The sequence below is a fragment of the Salvelinus namaycush genome, unplaced genomic scaffold (assembly GCF_016432855.1).
Source record: "Salvelinus namaycush isolate Seneca unplaced genomic scaffold, SaNama_1.0 Scaffold1652, whole genome shotgun sequence".
NCBI classification, from domain to species: Eukaryota; Metazoa; Chordata; class Actinopteri; order Salmoniformes; family Salmonidae; genus Salvelinus; species Salvelinus namaycush.
In genome coordinates, this window is record NW_024058400.1 from 26321 (window position 1) to 46691 (window position 20371).

At 44.3% G+C, this 20371-nt stretch overlaps 1 protein-coding gene across 1 annotated transcript in view; it reads left to right on the top strand.

The window, feature by feature from the left end:
- The window catches only part of LOC120037252 (multidrug resistance-associated protein 1-like), a 45211-nt gene that overhangs the window by 19791 nt on the left and 5049 nt on the right, over positions 1-20371 (top strand). The window contains exons 15-23 of the mRNA XM_038983425.1: positions 4243-4419; positions 6153-6320; positions 11526-11706; positions 13459-13531; positions 13877-13994; positions 15060-15267; positions 16331-16488; positions 17855-18007; positions 20046-20245. Coding sequence (XP_038839353.1) covers positions 4243-4419; positions 6153-6320; positions 11526-11706; positions 13459-13531; positions 13877-13994; positions 15060-15267; positions 16331-16488; positions 17855-18007; positions 20046-20245 — 1436 coding nt within the window. The remainder of the gene's footprint in view (positions 1-4242; positions 4420-6152; positions 6321-11525; positions 11707-13458; positions 13532-13876; positions 13995-15059; positions 15268-16330; positions 16489-17854; positions 18008-20045; positions 20246-20371) is intronic.

A 20371-nucleotide genomic window follows, 5' to 3' on the forward strand; every position in this document is an offset into this window, starting at 1 on the left:
CATTTCATTAAGGATACCATCAACACCACAGGCCTTTTTGGGTTGGAGGGTTTTTATTTTGTCCTGTAACTCATTCAAGGTAATTGGAGAATCCAGTGGGTTCTGGTAGTCTTTAATAGTTGATTCGAGGATTTGTATTTGATCATGTATATGTTTTTGCTCTTTATTCTTTGTTATAGAGCCAAAAAGATTGGAGAAGTGGTTTACCCATACATCTCCATTTTGGATAGATAATTCTTCGTGTTGTTGTTTGTTTAGTGTTTTCCAATTTTCCCAGAATTGGTTAGAGTCTATGGATTCTTCAATTACATTGAGCTGATTTCTGACGTGCTGTTCCTTCTTTTTCCGTAGTGTATTTCTGTATTGTTTTAGTGATTCACCATAGTGAAGGCGTAGACTCAGGTTTTCCGGGTCTCTATGTTTTTGGTTGGACAGGTTTCTCAATTTATTTCTTAGATTTTTGCATTCTTTATCAAACCATTTGTCATTGTTGTTCATTTTCTTCGGTTTTCTATTTGAGATTTTTAGATTTGATAGGGAAGCTGAGAGGTCAAAAATACTGTTAAGATTTTCTACTGCCAAGTTTACACCTTCACTATTGCAGTGGAACGTTTTACCCAGGAAGTTGTCTAAAAGGGATTGAATTTGCTGTTGCCTAATTGTTTTTTGGTAGGTTTCCAAACTGCATTCCTTCCATCTATAGCATTTCTTAATGTTACTCAGTTCCTTTGGCTTTGATGCCTCATGATTGAGTATTGCTCTGTTCAAGTAGACTGTGATTTTGCTGTGGTCTGATAGGGGTGTCAGTGGGCTGACTGTGAACGCTCTGAGAGACTCTGGGTTGAGGTCAGTGATAAAGTAGTCTACAGTGCTACTGCCAAGAGATGAGCTATAGGTGTACCTACCATAGGAGTCCCCTCGAAGCCTACCATTGACTATGTACATACCCAGCGTGCGACAGAGCTGCAGGAGTTGTGACCCGTTTTTGTTGGTTATGTTGTCATAGTTGTGCCTAGGTGGGCATATGGGGGAGGGAATGCTGTCACCTCCAGGTAGGTGTTTGTCCCCCTGTGTGCTGAGGGTGTCAGGTTCCTGTCCAGTTCTGGCATTTAGGTCGCCACAGACTAATACATGTCCCTGGGCCTGGAAATGATTGATTTCCCCCTCCAGGATGGAGAAGCTGTCTTCATTAAAGTATGGGGATTCTAGTGGGGGGATATAGGTAGCACACAGGAGGACATTTTTCTCTGTTAAGATAATTTCCTTTTGAATTTCTAGCCAAATGTAAAATGTTCCTGTTTTGATTAATTTAATGGAGTGAGTTAGGTCTGCTCTATACCAAATTAGCATTCCCCCTGAGTCCCTTCCCTGTTTCACACCTGGTAGTTTGGTGGATGGGACTACCAGCTCTCTGTAACCTAGAGGGAAACCAGTGGGTCCGTCTCCTCTATACCATGTTTCTTGCAGGATGACAATGTCTGCATTACCGATTTCTTTGGTGAAGTCCGGGTTCCTGCTCTTTAGGCCAAAGGCAGATGACCTCAGACCTTGGATATTCCAGGATGATATAGTGAAGGCTTTTTGTTCCATAAAGTGTCCAATGTTGTTGGTCGGGGTTTGGCCTCAGGCCAGTAAGTGTGAGCAGAGCCTGCTGAGCATCTGGTACATGCCGTTGGCTTGGGCGAGTGTAAGAGTGGGGGTTGGGCCTGTTTGCCCGCTCACTACCTGGGCGTATGTGTGACTTCCATGTTGATGCCCTCTTTGCGGGGGTGGGGTGCATGGGGTGGGCAGGAGTGGCATGGGTCTGATCTGAGGGGGCCTAAATTGGGTGTGGGCATGGTTGATGTGGGGGGGGTGTGTAGGTCCAGGGGGGGGTCCTGGAGGTCTTGGAGGGTGTCTCGCTGGTCTGGGTGGGGTGTCTATTGATCTGTTGCTCCTGTGTGAAGTGTTGGGGCTTCGTTTGAGAGCGATGTCCTTTAGAGTCCGGGCAAAGGTGGGCACTGCTGCCTTGTAGAGGTGGACCTGGTCATAGAGGCTGTTCAAGTCCAGGGTGGAGTGGTGGGCCAGAAAAACATTTGGTTTTGAGGCACAGTCACGGGAAATGCTTGCGTTTACCCGCTGTATTGTAGCAGGGTGGAAGTCTTTTCGTGGTAGCAGGGTGGAGATGACCACTTGTGCGTTGGGGAAAGTAGAAGAAGCTTTTTCAATCACTCCCTTCAGTGCTGTGGCCACCCTTTCCTGCTGTGCTCTCAGGTCGTTTGTGCCTGTGTGTATTATTATGTGGCTAGGTGAGCCTAGTTTGTCCTCAGACAGAAGGTCTAGGGCGCGCTGGGTGTTTGGACACCAGAGTTTAGACACACTGTGTTTGGGAAAAAGTTTTTTTTCTTCTATATATTTCCCATTTGAGTCCATAAGAAGGACAATCTGTGTCTTGTGTTTGTCCTCAGTGGGTGTGGGGGGGTTGTCAGGAGGGCTATCAGGGTGGCTGACAGGGGGGGTGCTCAGAGGGGGTGAGAGCTGCTGGGCTTGGGGTTTTTCTTTTGTCTGTTCTGTTGTGATGTCGTTTCTATGGTCAGGGTCTGGTGTGGACTGTTCTGCTGTGGTGTCGAGACTTTTGTCGGGTGCTGAGGTGGGCTGTTCTGCTGGCGTCTCTGTGGGGATGGCCACCTCCCTAGTGGGTTGTTCTCTGTCACATGCCATCCCCCTCAACCTCTCCTCCAGCAGTCTGATCCTCTCCTCCATCCCCTTCTCCCTCTCCTCCTGTAGTCTGATCCTCTCCTCCATCCCCCTCTCCCTCTCCTCCTGTAGTCTGATCCTCTCCTCTAGTGCTCTGTTCTTCTCCTGCTCCTGCTCTTTCTCCTGTTGATGTTGTCTCACCACTGTCCATAGTGCAGATATGTCTTTCTCCACCTCCAGCTCTCCAGGTCTGGTTAAGGGGGTGTTGTTGTGCTGGACTGTTGTCTGGGTCTGTGCTGACTGGAGTGTGATCACCTGCTGTTCCAGCTCCACCTGCCTTACCTCCAGCTGGGTGAATTTATCCTTCATTTCAATGAGGGAGAAGTACTCTGTACTGGGAGGTTGACTGTCTGCTGAGGGTTGCTCGTCTGTGGGGTTATATGGTGAAGAGGTTTGGTCTGACCCACTTGGGGTGGGGGTATCTTTATCAAGGGAGAGCTTCTCCTGCTGGGCTAATTCTTTGATTAGGTGAAAGTCCAGCTGAAACTGTTTGTGGTTGCCCTGTACCAATACTGTTCCAGACTTATAGAGATTTATATTAGCTGACTCCTCGTCCTCATTGTCAAGAATCCTGAGTTTCCACCCCTCGTTAACCCCCCCTCTCTTAACAGAGGGGTAGTGTGCTAATATAGCACTGTGCCATGCCAGGGGATGGTTTGTGTGGAAGATAAGGTTGCTGATGTTCCCATTTTTGTAATAGTCAGCAAAAAGTGTCTCTTGATTTTCCATAAGGAGCTTCATTTTGTGATCTTTTCTTGTCTTGTCATTTTTTACATGCACAGGGTACTGTATTTTAATTACCTCTGAACAGCAGGAGGGAGCTTCTAAGGCCTCTCCATTTGGTTGGGGTAGACTATTCGACTCTCCTGCCATTGTTGGGCTAATGGGCTTTGACACCTCTCACTTGACACTTAAGTGCTAGTTGAAGCTGTATCAAGCTTGGCAGAATTATATTACTATTCAGTCCTTATAAAGTAGTGTCATGTATTTTTCTTCTTGGCTTTTGGAAATCAAATATAGTTTCAGACTAAACATTACTCACTCAGTTCCAGGTTGGGTGGTGTTCTCAGGTTTCTGTTGTTTTCCAGAGGATTTGCTGAATATAATAATTAATCCTTGGTAGATGTGAACCTTCCAGGTGATTCCGTAAATCCGTCCAAAATCAGGTTGTAGGTTTTGAGTTTTGATTTGAAGTGAAGGTTATGTTGTAGAGGGTAGCATCCTGTATGGGTTCCTGACAAAAAATCCAAGTTTATCTAACTCTAAATTTATCTTTTTTAAAGAAAATGCTGAAAAATGCAGGAGCTCATCTGATCGTGACCCACCTCTCTCTCTCTCTCTCTCTCTCTCTCTCTCTCTCTCTCTCTCTCTCTCTCTCTCTCTCTCTCTCTCTCTCTCTCTCTCTCTCTCTCTCTCTCTTTCTCTCTCTCTCTGTGTGTGTCTCCCTCCCTCTCTCTCTCTCTCTCTCTCTCCTCCCCCCCCCCCCCCCCTCCTCTCTCTCTCCAGGGCTCTGTGGCCTATGTACCTCAGCAGGCGTGGATCCAGAATGCCACCCTGAAAGACAACATAGTGTTTGGTCAGGAGAGGAAGGAGAGCTGGTACCACAGAGTTGTGGAGGCCTGTGCCCTGCTGCCAGACCTGGAGATCCTGCCTGCTGGAGACGGCACTGAGATCGGGGAGAAGGTGAGGACAGGAGGGGGTCTGATGGGGGTTAGATCAGGGAAAAGGTTAGGACAGGAGGGGGTCTGATGGGGGTTAGATCAGGGAGAAGGTGAGGACAGGAGGGGGTCTGCTGGAAACGGCACTGAGATCGGGGAGAAGGTGAGGACAGGAGGGGGTCTGCTGGGGGTTAGGGTTAGATCAGGGAGAAGGTGAGGACAGGAGGGGGTCTGCTGGGGGTTAGGGTTAGATCGGGGAGAAGGTGAGGACAGGGGGGGGGGGGTCTGCTGGGGGTTAGGGTTAGATCAAGGAGAAGGTGAGGACAGGAGGGGGTCTAGTGGGGGTTAGGGTTAGATCAGGGAGAAGGTGAGGACAGGAGGGGGTCTGCTGGGGGTTAGGGTTAGATCAGGGAGAAGGGGAGGACAGGAGGGGGTCTGCTGGGGTTTAGATCAGGGAGAAGGTGAGGACAGGAGGGGGTCTAGTGGGGGTTAGGGTTAGATCAGGGAGAAGGGGAGGACAGGAGGGGGTCTGCTGGGGGTTAGGGTTAGATCAGGGAGAAGGGGAGGACAGGAGGGGGTCTGCTGGGGGTTAGGGTTAGATCAGGGAGAAGGGGAGGACAGGAGGGGGTCTGCTGGGGGTTAGGGTTAGATCAGGGAGAAGGTGAGGACAGGAGGGGGTCTAGTGGGGGTTAGGGTTAGATCAGGGAGAAGGTGAGGACAGGAGGGGGTCTAGTGGGGGTTAGGGTTAGATCAGGGAGAAGGTGAGGACAGGAGGGGGTCTGCTGGGTGTTAAAGGTTAGGGTTAAGGTTAGGGTTAGGGTTAGATCAGGGAGAAGGTACAACAACATCCCTGTTCTTTACTGTGTGATCCTGTCACGTTCTGACCTTTATTTTCCCTTGTTTTGTCTTTATTTAGTATGGTCAGGGCGTGAGTTGGGGTGGGCAGTCTATGTTATTTGTTTCTATGTTTAGGTTTGTTCATTTAGCCTGATATGGTTCTCAATCAGAGGCAGGTGTTTTGCATTGTCTCTGATTGGGAGCCATATTTAGGTTGCCTGTTTTCACTGTTGGTTTGTGGGTGTTTGTCTTCCGTGTCAGTGTTTGTCGCCACACGGTACTGTTTCGGTTTGTTCACATTTGTTATTTTGTTATTTGTGTAGTGTTCAGTGTATATTATTAAAACATGGACACTTACCACTCTGCGTATTGGTCCTCCGATCCTCCTCGCCTCTCCTCGTCAGATGAGGAGGAAGAGATAGACAGCCGTTACAGATCCCTGTTTGTTTGATTGGTTGATCAGTTGATTGATTGATTAGTTGATTCATTCATTCATTAGTTCATTCATGTATACATTCGTTCATTTTCTTGTATGAGTATAGTTGACTTTACCTCATGAAGGTTTCATCCTGCAGATAGAGAAACTAATCATTAAATAAAGGTTGTCCTTTCTCTCCCCAGAGTCTGAACCTATCAGGGGGTCAGAAGCAGAGAGTCAGTCTGGCCACTAATTGATATGTTCTCTCTCTGTCTCCCTTCTCTCTCTCCCTCTCCCTCCTCCCCCTCCTTCTCCCTCCTCCCTCCCTCCCTCCCCTATCTCCCCTTCCCCTCACACTCCTTATCCTCCTCCCCCTTCTCTCCCCCCCTCTCTCCCTCCCTCTCCCTCCCTCCCCCCTCCCCCTCCCCCTCTCTCCCCTCTCTCTCCCTCCCCCTCACACTCCTTCTCCTCCTCTCTCTCCCTCTCCTCCTCCCCCATCCCAGGGTCTGAATCTATCAGGTGGTCAGAAGCAGAGAGTCAGTCTGGCCAGGGCCGTGTACAGGAAGGCTGACGTCTATCTCCTAGACGACCCTCTGTCTGCCGTCGACGCCCACGTGGGTCAACACATCTTTGAGAGGGTGTTTGGTCCTAAAGGACTGCTCAAAGACCAGGTCATTATTTAACAGGCAACAGTGTGTGTACAACATTCATGTGTGTAAATGTTCCATAAAGACACAAACTACAAGCAGGTTCCTGTCAGTCTCCTCCAGCTACTGAAATGGATAGATATGATCTAACAGCTGTGTGTTCAGTGTCTATGTGTTCAGTGTCTGTGTGTTCAGTGTCTGTGTGTTCAGTGTCTGTGTGTTGTGTGTTGTGTGTTCAGTGTCCAGTGTTCAGTGTCTGTGTGTTGTGTGTTCAGTGTCCAGTGTTCAGTGTCTGTGTGTTCAGTGTCTGTGTGTTCAGTGCCTGTGTGTTCAGTGTCTGTGTGTTGTGTGTTCAGTGTCTGTGTGTTCAGTGTCCAGTGTTCAGTGTCTGTGTGTTCAGTGTCTGTGTGTTCAGTGTCTGTGTGTTGTGTGTTCAGTGTCTGTGTGTTCAGTGTCTGTGTGTTGTGTGTTGTGTGTTCAGTGTTCAGTGTTCAGTGTCTGTGTGTTCAGTGTCTGTGTGTTCAGTGTCTGTGTGTTGTGTGTTCAGTGTCTGTGTGTTCAGTGTCTGTGTGTTCAGTGTCTGTGTGTTCAGTGTCTGTGTGTTCAGAGTCTGTGTGTTCAGTGTCTGTGTGTTCATTGTCTGCTGAATCCCGGCCTAAGTCTGTTTCTGATTTATGCAGTCAGACTACCATGTGTTCTCTAAACCTTCAGACTACCATGTGTTCTCTCTAAACCTTCAGACTACCATGTGTTCTCTCTAAACCTTCAGACCACCATGTGTTCTCTCTAAACCTTCAGACTACCATGTGTTCTCTAAACCTTCAGACTACCATGTGTTCTCTCTAAACCTTCAGACTACCATGTGTTCTCTCTAAACCTTCAGACTACCATGTGTTCTCTAAACCTTCAGACTACCATGTGTTCTCTAAACCTTCAGACCACCATGTGTTCTCTCTAAACCTTCAGACCACCATGTGTTCTCTCTAAACCTTCAGACTACCATGTGTTCTCTAAACCTTCAGACTACCATGTGTTCTCTAAACCTTCAGACTACCATGTGTTCTCTCTAAACCTTCAGACCACCATGTGTTCTCTCTATACCTTCAGACTACCATGTGTTCTCTCTAAACCTTCAGACTACCATGTGTTCTCTCTAAACCTTCAGACTACCATGTGTTCTCTCTATACCTTCAGACTACCATGTGTTCTCTCTAAACCTTCAGACTACCATGTGTTCTCTCTAAACCTTCAGACTACCATGTGTTCTCTCTAACCCTTCAGACTACCATGTGTTCTCTCTAAACCTTCAGACTACCATGTGTTCTCTCTAAACCTTCAGACTACCATGTGTGTTCTCTCTAAACCTTCAGACTACCACGTGGTCTCTAAACCTTCAGACTACCATGTGTTCTCTCTAAACCTTCAGACCACCATGTGTTCTCTCTAAACCTTCAGACTACCATGTGTTCTCTCTAAACCTTCAGACTACCATGTGTTCTCTAAACCTTCAGACTACCATGTGTTCTCTCTAAACCTTCAGACTACCATGTGTTCTCTCTATACCTTCAGACTACCATGTGTTCTCTCTATACCTTCAGACTACCATGTGTTCTCTCTAAACCTTCAGACCACCATGTGTTCTCTCTAATCCTTCAGACTACCATGTGTTCTCTAAACCTTCAGACTACCATGTGGTCTCTAAACCTTCAGACTACCATGTGTTCTCTCTAAACCTTCAGACTACCATGTGTTCTCTAAACCTTCAGACTACCATGTGTTCTCTCTAAACCTTCAGACCACCATGTGTTCTCTCTAAACCTTCAGACTACCATGTGTTCTCTCTAAACCTTCAGACTACCACGTGTTCTCTCTAAACCTTCAGACTACCATGTGTTCTCTAAACCTTCAGACTACCATGTGTTCTCTCTAAACCTTCAGACTACCATGTGTTCTCTCTAAACCTTCAGACTACCATGTGTTCTCTCTAAACCTTCAGACCACCATGTGTTCTCTCTAAACCTTCAGACTACCATGTGTTCTCTAAACCTTCAGACTACCATGTGTTCTCTCTAAACCTTCAGACTACCATGTGTTCTCTCTATACCTTCAGACTACCATGTGTTCTCTCTATACCTTCAGACTACCATGTGTTCTCTCTAAACCTTCAGACTACCATGTGTTCTCTCTAAACCTTCAGACTACCATGTGTCTCTAAACCTTCAGACTACCATGTTTTCTCTAAACCTTCAGACTACCATGTGTTCTCTAAACCTTCAGACTACCATGTGTTCTCTCTAAACCTTCAGACTACCATGTGTTCTCTCTATACCTTCAGACTACCATGTGTTCTCTTTAAACCTTCAGACTACCATGTGTTCTCTAAACCTTCAGACTACCATGTGTTCTCTAAACCTTCAGACTACCATGTGTTCTCTAAACCTTCAGACTACCATGTGTTCTCTCTAAACCTTCAGACTACCATGTATTCTCTCTAAACCTTCAGACTACCATGTGTTCTCTATACCTTCAGACTACCATGTGTTCTCTCTAAACCTTCAGACCACCATGTGTTCTCTCTAAACCTTCAGACTACCATGTGTTCTCTCTAAACCTTCAGACTACCATGTGTTCTCTCTAAACCTTCAGACTACCATGTGTTCTCTAAACCTTCAGACTACCATGTGTTATCTCTAAACCTTCAGACTACCATGTGTTCTCTCTAAACCTTCAGACTACCATGTGTTCTCTAAACCTTCAGACTACCATGTGTACTCTCTATACCTTCAGACTACCATGTGTACTCTCTAAACCTTCAGACCACCATGTGTTCTCTCTAAACCTTCAGACTACCATGTGTTCTCTCTAAACCTTCAGACTACCATGTGTTCTCTAAACCTTCAGACCACCATGTGTTCTCTCTAAACCTTCAGACTACCATGTGTTCTCTCTAAACCTTCAGACTACCATGTGTTCTCTCTAAACCTTCAGACTACCATGTGTTCTCTAAACCTTCAGACTACCATGTGTTCTCTCTAAACCTTCAGACTACCATGTGTTCTCTCTAAACCTTCAGACTACCATGTGTTCTCTCTATACCTTCAGACTACCATGTGTTCTCTAAACCTTCAGACTACCATGTGTTCTCTCTAAACCTTCAGACTACCATGTGTTCTCTCTAACCCTTCAGACTACCATGTGTTCTCTCTAAACCTTCAGACTACCATGTGTTCTCTCTAAACCTTCAGACCACCATGTGTTCTCTAAACCTTCAGACTACCATGTGTTCTCTAAACCTTCAGACTACCATGTGTTCTCTAAACCTTCAGACTACCATGTGTTCTCTCTAAACCTTCAGACTACCATGTGTTCTCTCTAAACCTTCAGACTACCATGTGTTCTCTAAACCTTCAGACTACCATGTGTTCTCTCTAAACCTTCAGACTACCATGTGTTCTCTCTAAACCTTCAGACTACCATGTGTTCTCTAAACCTTCAGACTACCATGTGTTCTCTAAACCTTCAGACTACCATGTGTTCTCTCTAAACCTTCAGACTACCATGTGTTCTCTAAACCTTCAGACTACCATGTGTTCTCTCTAAACCTTCAGACTACCATGTGTTCTCTCTAAACCTTCAGACTACCATGTGTTCTCTCTAAACCTTCAGACTACCATGTGTTCTCTCTAAACCTTCAGACTACCATGTGTTCTCTCTAAACCTTCAGACTACCATGTGTTCTCTCTAAACCTTCAGACTACCATGTGTTCTCTCTAAACCTTCAGACTACCATGTGTTCTCTAAACCTTCAGACTACCATGTGTTCTCTCTAAACCTTCAGACTACCATGTGTTCTCTCTAAACCTTCAGACTACCATGTGTTCTCTCTAAACCTTCAGACTACCATGTGTTCTCTCTAAACCTTCAGACTACCATGTGTTCTCTAAACCTTCAGACTACCATGTGTTCTCTCTAAACCTTCAGACTACCATGTTCTCTCTAAACCTTCAGACTACCATGTGTTCTCTAAACCTTCAGACTACCATGTGTTCTCTCTAAACCTTCAGACTACCATGTGTTCTCTCTAAACCTTCAGACTACCATGTGTTCTCTAAACCTTCAGACTACCATGTGTTCTCTCTAAACCTTCAGACTACCATGTGTTCTCTCTAAACCTTCAGACTACCATGTGTTCTCTAAACCTTCAGACTACCATGTGTTCTCTAAACCTTCAGACTACCATGTGTTCTCTCTAAACCTTCAGACTACCATGTGTTCTCTAAACCTTCAGACTACCATGTGTTCTCTCTAAACCTTCAGACTACCATGTGTTCTCTCTAAACCTTCAGACTACCATGTGTTCTCTAAACCTTCAGACTACCATGTGTTCTCTCTAAACCTTCAGACTACCATGTGTTCTCTCTAAACCTTCAGACTACCATGTGTTCTCTCTAAACCTTCAGACTACCATGTGTTCTCTCTAAACCTTCAGACTACCATGTGTTCTCTAAACCTTCAGACTACCATGTGTTCTCTCTAAACCTTCAGACTACCATGTTCTCTCTAAACCTTCAGACTACCATGTGTTCTCTAAACCTTCAGACTACCATGTGTTCTCTCTAAACCTTCAGACTACCATGTGTTCTCTCTAAACCTTCAGACTACCATGTGTTCTCTCTAAACCTTCAGACCACCATGTGTTCTCTCTAAACCTTCAGACTACCATGTGTTCTCTAACCCTTCAGACTACCATGTGTTCTCTCTAAACCTTCAGACTACCATGTGTTCTCTCTAAACCTTCAGACTACCATGTGTTCTCTCTAAACCTTCAGACTACCATGTGTTCTCTCTAAACCTTCAGACTACCATGTGTTCTCTAAACCTTCAGACTACCATGTGTTCTCTCTAAACCTTCAGACTACCATGTGTTCTCTCTAAACCTTCAGACTACCATGTGTTCTCTCTAAACCTTCAGAGTACCATGTGTTCTCTAAACCTTCAGACTACCATGTGTTCTCTCTAAACCTTCAGACCACCATGTGTTCTCTCTAAACCTTCAGACTACCATGTGTTCTCTCTAAACCTTCAGACTACCATGTGTTCTCTCTAAACCTTCAGACTACCATGTGTTCTCTCTAAACCTTCAGACTACCATGTGTTCTCTAACCCTTCAGACTACCATGTCTTCTCTCTAAACCTTCAGACTACCATGTGTTCTCTCTAAACCTTCAGACTCGTGTCCTGGTGACCCACGGTCTGAGCTTCCTGCCCCAGGCAGATCTGATCCTGGTGATGGTGGAGGGAGAGATCACTGAGAGGGGCTCCTACCTGGAGCTGATGTCACGTGACGGGGCCTTCGCTGAGGTCATCAGACTCTTCGCCGGGAACGAGCGCACGGAGCTCTCACCCAGAGGTGAGGAGAGAGACGGAACACTCTCAACAGGCGACAACCACCTGGTGATCAAGCAGTGTTTCCATTGGCTAGAGAGGTGTTTAGTAGAAGTTTAATCAAAACAAACTACATATGTAGGATCTTAATTTGACCATTATTGTCGCCGCAAAATAATCCTGCAACAAAAGGATTTGAACGTTCAGTCAATCATTTTTCTTGATTGGTGGTTAGGCTATTAGCAGGCCAAAATGAGGCTGCATGAAAAGAGCAATACTGTTAACATGACCGTGTGTTGGTGCAGGTTTTCGGTGAATTTATTTAAATCATGAAGCTCATCTGCATGTCCTGCGGTGCAGAACAATTCTCATCAACAAAAGATTGATCAAATTAAGATCCTACGTATATAAAAAAAATAACCTTGAAGCTGGTGTGTAGTAGAGCTCCTCATTTCATTACCTAGCCCGAACTCTGTCATGATATTACTACCAAACTGAGCTCCTCATTTCATTACCTAGCCCGAACTCTGTCATGATATTACTACCAAACTGAGCTCCTCATTTCATTACCTAGCCCGAACTCTGTCATGATATTACTACCAAACTGAGCTCCTCCTTTCATTACCTAGCCCGAACTCTGTCATGATATTACTACCAAACTGAACTCCTCATTTCATTACCTAGCCCGAACTCTGTCATGATATTACTACCAAACTGAGCCCCTCATTTCATTACCTAGCCCGAACTCTGTCATGATATTACTACCAAACTGAACCCCTCATTTCATTACCTAGCCTGAACTCTGTCATCATATTACTACCAAACTGAGCTCCTCATTTCATTACCTAGCCCGAACTCTGTCATGATATTATTACCAAACTGAGCTCCTCATTTCATTACCTAGCCCGAACTCTGTCATGATATTACTACCAAACTGAGCTCCTCATTTCATTACCTAGCCTGAACTCTGTCATGATATTACTACCAAACTGAGCTCCTCATTTCATTACCTATCCAGAACTCTGTCATGATATTACTACCAAACTGAACTCCTCATTTCATTACCTAGCCCGAACTCTGTCATGATATTACTACCAAACTGAGCTCCTCCTTTCATTACCTAGCCCGAACTCTGTCATGATATTACTACCAAACTGAACTCCTCATTTCATTACCTATCCAGAACTCTGTCATGATATTACTACCAAACTGAACTCCTCATTTCATTACCTAGCCCGAACTCTGTCATGATATTACTACCAAACTGAGCTCCTCATTTCATTACCTAGCCCGAACTCTGTCATGATATTACTACCAAACTGAGCTCCTCATTTCATTACCTATCCAGAACTCTGTCATGATATTACTACCAAACTGAGCTCCTCCTTTCATTACCTAGCCCGAACTCTGTCATGATATTACTACCAAACTGAGCTCCTCATTTCATTACCTAGCCCGAACTCTGTCATGATATTACTACCAAACTGAACTCCTCATTTCATTACCTATCCAGAACTCTGTCATGATATTACTACCAAACTGAGCTCCTCATTTCATTACCTAGCCCGAACTCTGTCATGATATTACTACCAAACTGAGCTCCTCATTTCATTACCTATCCAGAACTCTGTCATGATATTACTACCAAACTGAGCTCCTCATTTCATTACCTAGCCCGAACTCTGTCATGATATTACTACCAAACTGAACCGTGATCTGACAGGCAGGAAGGACCCATGTCTAAACTGTGCTGACATCATGTTGTTGTTGTTTACAGGAACCAGGAAGTCGGTATCTCGTCTGAGTATGACAGACTTCTCCATAGATCTGTCTCAGGAGCAGCTCATTAGGTATAACTCCTGACCTTCAACAAACACACTGAGAGTCCCCAGCAGGAGGGTTCAGTAGCTGTGGTATTTGGGGTTGGCAGTACCAGGTTCATGAGCCAGACAGCTTAACACTGCTCCAAGAAAGCTCCCTGGGTCTTATCAATTCTCCTTTTTGCCTACTCTCTTTCTTTCTCTCTCTATTTTCTCTCTATTTTCTCTCTCTATTTTATATCTTCTCTCTCTATATATTTTCTATCTTCTCTCTCTCTATATTTTATATCTTCTCTCTCTATATATTTTCTATCTTCTCTCTCTCTCTTTATATATATATTTTTTTTCTCTCTATCTTCTCTCTCTTTCTCTCAGTGGAGACATGGTGAGTAGTGCCAGTGTTCAGACCATGGAGGCCATCTCAGACACAGAGGACCAGGAACAGGAAGTCCTGGGGAAACTGACAGAGGCTGACAAGGCCAACACAGGAAGGGTGAGCAGTACAGTACTGACACATAACTACTGACAGACAAGGTGAGTAGTACAGTACTGACACATACCTACTGACAGACTACAGACAAGGTGAGCAGTACGGTACTGACAGACTACAGACAGGGTGAGTAGTACAGTACTGACAGACTACAGACAAGGTGAGCAGTACAGTACTGACAGGCTACAGACAAGGTGAGTAGTACAGTACTGACAGACTACAGACAAGGTGAGCAGTACAGTACTGACAGACTACAGACAAGGTGAGCAGTACAGTACAGACAGACTACAGACAAGGTGAGCAGTACGGTACTGGCAGACTACAGACAAGGTGAGCAGTACAGTACTGGCCGACTACAGACAAGGTGAGCAGTACAGTACTGACAGACTACAGACAAGGTGAGCAGTACAGTACTGACAGACTACAGACAAGGTGAGCAGTACAGTACTGACAGACTACAGACAAGGTGAGCAGTACAGTACTGACAGACTACAGACAAGGTGAGCAGTACAGTACTGACAGACTACAGACAAGGTGAGCAGTACAGTACTGACAGACTACAGACAAGGTGAGCAGTACAGTACTGACAGACTACAGACAAGGTGAGCAGTACAGTACTGACAGACTACAGACAAGGTGAGCAGTACAGTACTGACAGACTACAGACAAGGTGAGCAGTACAGTACTGACAGACTACAGACAAGGTGAGCAGTACAGTACTGACAGACCACAGACAAGGTGAGCAGTACAGTACTGACAGACCACAGACAAGGTGAGTAGTACAGTACAGACAGACTACAGACAAGGTGAGCAGTACAGTACTGACAGACTACAGACAAGGTGAGTAGTACAGTACAGACAGACCACAGACAAGGTGAGCAGTACAGTACTGACAGACTACAGACAAGGCTAACATAGGAAAGGTGAGTACTGAAGTAATTACTGTGTCCCTCTCCCCATCTCTCCCCCCTCTCCCCCTCTCCCCCTCTCCCCCTCTCCCTCTCTCCCCCCCTCCCCCCTCTCCCCCTCTCCCCCTCTCTCCCTCTCTCTCTCCCTCTCTCCCTCTAGGTGAAACTAGAGATGTACGTGGAGTACTTCAGGACCATCGGTCTGGCTCTGATCATCCCCATAGTCTTCCTGTATGCATTCCAGCAGGCCGCCTCCCTCGCCTACAACTATTGGCTTAGCGTCTGGGCCGACGATCCAATCATCAACGGCACCCAGATCGACACAGACCTGAAACTGGGCGTGTTCGGAGCCCTGGGGTTCGCTCAAGGTGGGTTAGGGGCGGGGCAAGGAGGGTTATGATGATGTCACTAAAGACCTGTACCTGATCTGCAGGGTTGGACAGGTGTGGTTGGACAAGTGTTGTTGGACAGGTATGGTTAGGTAGGTGTGGTTGGACAGGCGTGGTTGGACAAGTGTTGTTGGACAGGTATGGTTAGGTAGGTATGGTTAGGTAGGTGTGGTTGGACAGGTGTGGTTAGACAGGTGTGGTTGGACAGGTGTGGTTAGGTAGGTGTGGTTAGACAGGTGTGGTTAGACAGGTGTGGTTAGACAGGTGTGGTTAGACAGGTGTGGTTAGACAGGTGTGGTTGGACAGGTGTGGTTATGTAGGTGTGGTTAGACAGGTGTGGTTAGACAGGTGTGGTTGGACAGGTATGGTTAGGTAGGTGTGGTTAGACAGGTGTGGTTAGACAGGTGTGGTTGGACAGGTATGGTTAGGTAGGTGTGGTTAGACAGGTGTGGTTGGACAGGTGTGGTTAGACAGGTGTGGTTAGACAGGTGTGGTTAAACATGTGTGGTTGGACAGGTGTGGTTGGACAGGTGTGGTTAGAGAGGTGTGGTTAGACAGGTGTGGTTGGACAGGTAAGGTTAGATAGGTGTGGTTGGACAGGTGTGGTTGGACAGGTAAGGTTAGATAGGTGTGGTTGGACAGGTGTGGTTGGACAGGTAAGGTTAGATAGGTGTGGTTGGACAGGTGTGGTTGGACAGGTAAGGTTAGATAGGTGTGGTTGGACAGGTGTGGTTGGACAGGTGTGGTTAGATAGGTGTGGTTGGACAGGTGTGGTTGGACAGGTGTGGTTGGACAGGTGTGGTTGGACAGGTGTGGTTGGACAGGTGTGGTTAGACAGGTGTGGTCCCCCTCTCTCCCGCCACTCCTTCATTTCTCTCACATTCCTTAATTTCTCTAACCCCTTTACCTCTCCCCCATTCCTTCATTTCTCTAACCCCTCTCCCTATCTCCCCCCCATTCCTTCATTTCTCTAACCCCTCTCCCTATATCTCCCCCCATTCCTTCATTTCTCTAACCCCTCTCCCTATCTCTCCCCATCTAGGTGTGTCTATCTTTGGCACCACAGTGGCCATCTCTCTGGGGGGGATAATCGCTTCTCGTCAGCTCCACCTAGACCTCCTCAACAACGTCCTGCATTCCCCCATGGCCTTCTTCGAGGTCACACCCTCAGGAAACCTGCTGAACCGCTTTTCCAAGGAGGTGGGTTCAGTGTGTGTGTGTGTGTGTGTGTGTGTGTGTGTGTGTGTGTGTGTGTGTGTGTGTGTGTGTGTGTGTGTGTGTGTGTGTGTGTGTGTGTGTGTGTGTGTGTGTGTGTGTGTGTGTGTGTGTGCTTAGTTTCCCCATGGCCTTTTTCAAAGACACATCCTCAGGGAACCTCCTCAACAGCTTTTCCAAGAGAGGTGGATTCCACCCCAGCTGGGGTCACCAATACACTAGTAGTCATAATAGTAGTAGTAGTAGTAGTAGTAATAGTAGTAGTCGTAAAAGTGGTAGTAGTTGTAGTAGTTGTAATTGTAGTTGTTGTTGTAATTTTAATAGTAGTTGTAAAAGGTGTTGTTGTAATTTTAGTAGTAGTAGTTGTAATAGTAGTTGTAATAGTAGTAGTTGTAATTGTAGTAGTAGTTGTTGTAATAGTAGTTGTTGTAATAGTAATAGTAGTAGTTGTAATAGTAGTAGTTGTATTTGTAGTAGTAGTTGTAATTGTAGTAGTAGTTGTTGTAATAGTAGTTGTTGTAATAGTAATAGTAGTAGTTGTAATAGTAGTTGTTGTAATAGTAATAGTAGTAGTTGTAATAGTAGTAGTTGTAATAGTAGTAGTAGTTGTAATAGTAGTAGTAGTTGTAATAGTTGTAATTGTAGTAGTAATTGTAATAGTAGTAGTAGTTGTTGTAATAGTAATAGTAGTAGTTGTAATAGTAGTAGTTGTAATTGTAGTAGTAGTTGTAATAGTAGTAGTTGTTGTTGTAATTTTAGTAGTAGTAGTAGTAGTAGTAGTTGTAATAGTAGTAGTTGTTGTTGTAATTGTAGTAGTAGTAGTATTAGTTGTAATAGTAGTAGTAGTAGTAGTAGTAGTAATAGTAGTATGTGTAATAGTAGTTGTAATAGTAGTAGTAGTAATAATAGTAGTTGTAATAGTAGTAGTTGTTGTTGTAATTGTAGTAGTAGTAGTAGTAGTAGTAGTTGTAATAGTAGTAGTAGTAGTAGTAGTTGTAATAGTAGTAGTAGTAGTAGTAGTTGTAATAGTAGTAGTAGTAATAATAGTAGTTGTAATAGTAGTAGTTGTTGTTGTAATTGTAGTAGTAGTAGTAGTAGTAGTAGTTGTAGTAGTAGTAGTAGTAGTTGTAATAGTAGTAGTTGTAATAGTAGTAGTTGTAATTGTAGTAGTAGTTGTAATATTAGTAGTAGTTGTAATAGTAGTAGTAGTTGTAGTAGCTGTAATAGTAGTAGTAGTAGTAGTAGTAGTAGTAGTAGTAGTAGTAGTAGTAGTAATAGTAGTAGTAGTGATAGTCGTCAAAGTACATGTAACTCGTATGCTAAATACCATGTATTGTAATAATTATTCTAGGTGGATGCCATTGATTGTATGATCCCTGATGGTCTGAAGATGATGCTGGGATACCTGTTCAAACTGCTAGAGGTCTGCATCATCGTTCTGGTGGCCATGCCCTTTGCTGGGGTGATTCTGCTGCCTCTCACACTGCTCTACGCATTCATACAGGTAGGATTACAGTAGAGCTGGGTTCAAATACTACTTCATTCATACAGGTAGGATTACAGTAGAGCTGGGTTCGAATACTACTTCATTCATACAGGTAGGATTACAGTAGAGCTGGGTTCAAATACTATTTCATTCAAACAGGTAAGATTACAGTAGAGCTGGGTTCAAATACTATTTCATTCATACAGGTAGGATTACAGTAGAGCTGTGGTCAAATACTATTTCATTCATACAGGTAGGATTACAGTAGAGCTGAGGTCAAATACTATTTCATTCATACAGGTAGGATTACAGTAGAGCTGGGTTCAAATACTATTTCATTCATACAGGTAGGATTACAGTAGAGCTGGGTTCAATACTGTTTCATTCATACAGGTAGTATTACAGTAGAGCTGGGTTCAAATACTACTTCATTCATACAGGTAGGATTACAGTAGAGCTGGGTTCAAATACTACTTCATTCATACAGGTAGGATTACAGTAGAGCTGGGTTCAAATACTATTTCATTCATACAGGTAAGGATTACAGTAGAGCTGGGTTCAAATACTACTTCATTCATACAGGTAGGATTACAGTAGAGCTGGGGTCAAATACTATTTCATTCATACAGGTAGAATTACAGTAGAGCTGGGGTCAAATACTATTTCATTCATACAGGTAGGATTACAGTAGAGCTGGGTTCAAATACTATTTCATTCATACAGGTAGGATTACAGTAGAGCTGGGTTCAAATACTACTTCATTCATACAGGTAGGATTACAGTAGAGCTGGGTTCAAATACTATTTCATTCATACAGGTAGGATTACAGTAGAGCTGGGTTCAAATACTATTTCATTCATACAGGTAGGATTACAGTAGAGCTGGGTTCAAATACTACTTCATTCATACAGGTAGGATTACAGTAGAGCTGGGTTCAAATACTATTTCATTCATACAGGTAGGATTACAGTAGAGCTGGGTTCAAATACTATTTCATTCATACAGGTAGGATTACAGTAGAGCTGGGTTCAAATACTATTTCATTCATACAGGTAGGATTACAGTAGAGCTGGGTTCAAATACTACTTCATTCATACAGGTAGGATTACAGTAGAGCTGGGTTCAAATACTATTTAATTCATACAGGTAGGATTACAGTAGAGCTGGGTTCAAATACTATTTAATTCATACAGGTAGGATTACAGTAGAGCTGGGTTCAAATACTATTTCATTCATACAGGTAGGATTACAGTAGAGCTGGGTTCAAATACTATTTCATTCATACAGGTAGGATTACAGTAGAGCTGGGTTCAAATACTATTTCATTCATACAGGTAGGATTACAGTAGAGCTGGGGTCAAATACTATTTCATTCATACAGGTAGGATTACAGTAGAGCTGGGTTCAAATACTATTTTATTCATACAGGTAGGATTACAGTAGAGCTGGGTTCAAATACTACTTCATTCATACAGGTAGGATTACAGTAGAGCTGGGTTCAAATACTATTTCATTCATACAGGTAGGATTACAGTAGAGCTGGGTTCAAATACTATTTCATTCATACAGGTAGGATTACAGTAGAGCTGGGTTCAAATACTATTTCATTCATACAGGTAGGATTACAGTAGAGCTGGGTTCAAATACTATTTCATTCATACAGGTAGGATTACAGTAGAGCTGGGTTCAAATACTATTTCATTCATACAGGTAGGATTACAGTAGAGCTGGGGTCAAATACTATTTCATTCATACAGGTAGGATTACAGTAGAGCTGGGTTCAAATACTATTTTATTCATACAGGTAGGATTACAGTAGAGCTGGGTTCAAATACTATTTCATTCATACAGGTAAGGATTACAGTAGAGCTGGGTTCAAATACTATTTCATTCATACAGGTAAGGATTACAGTAGAGCTGGGTTCAAATACTATTACTAAATACGAATACTAAATACTAGTACTACTTCAGGTTCTACACCTGCATTGCTTGCTGTTTGGGGTTTTAGGCTGCGTTTCTGTACAGCACTTTAAGATATCAGCCATCTTTCCTGTAGAGGTTTTACGTGGCTACATCGTGCCAGCTCCGTCGGCTAGAGGCAGTCAGTCGTTCTCCCATCTACACCCACTTCAATGAGACGGTCCAGGGGGCCAGTGTGATCAGGGCCTTCTCAGAGCAGGAACGCTTCATCCTGCAGGCTAACGGACGCATCGACCACAACCAGACAGCGTACTTCCCACGCTTCGTAGCCACCAGGTAGGTGTACTGTAATCTGGAGTGGTATGTATTATCTAACTAACTGCAGTACTGTAATCTGGAGTGGTATGTATTATCTAACTAACTGCAGTACTGTAATCTGGTGTGGTATGTATTATCTAACTA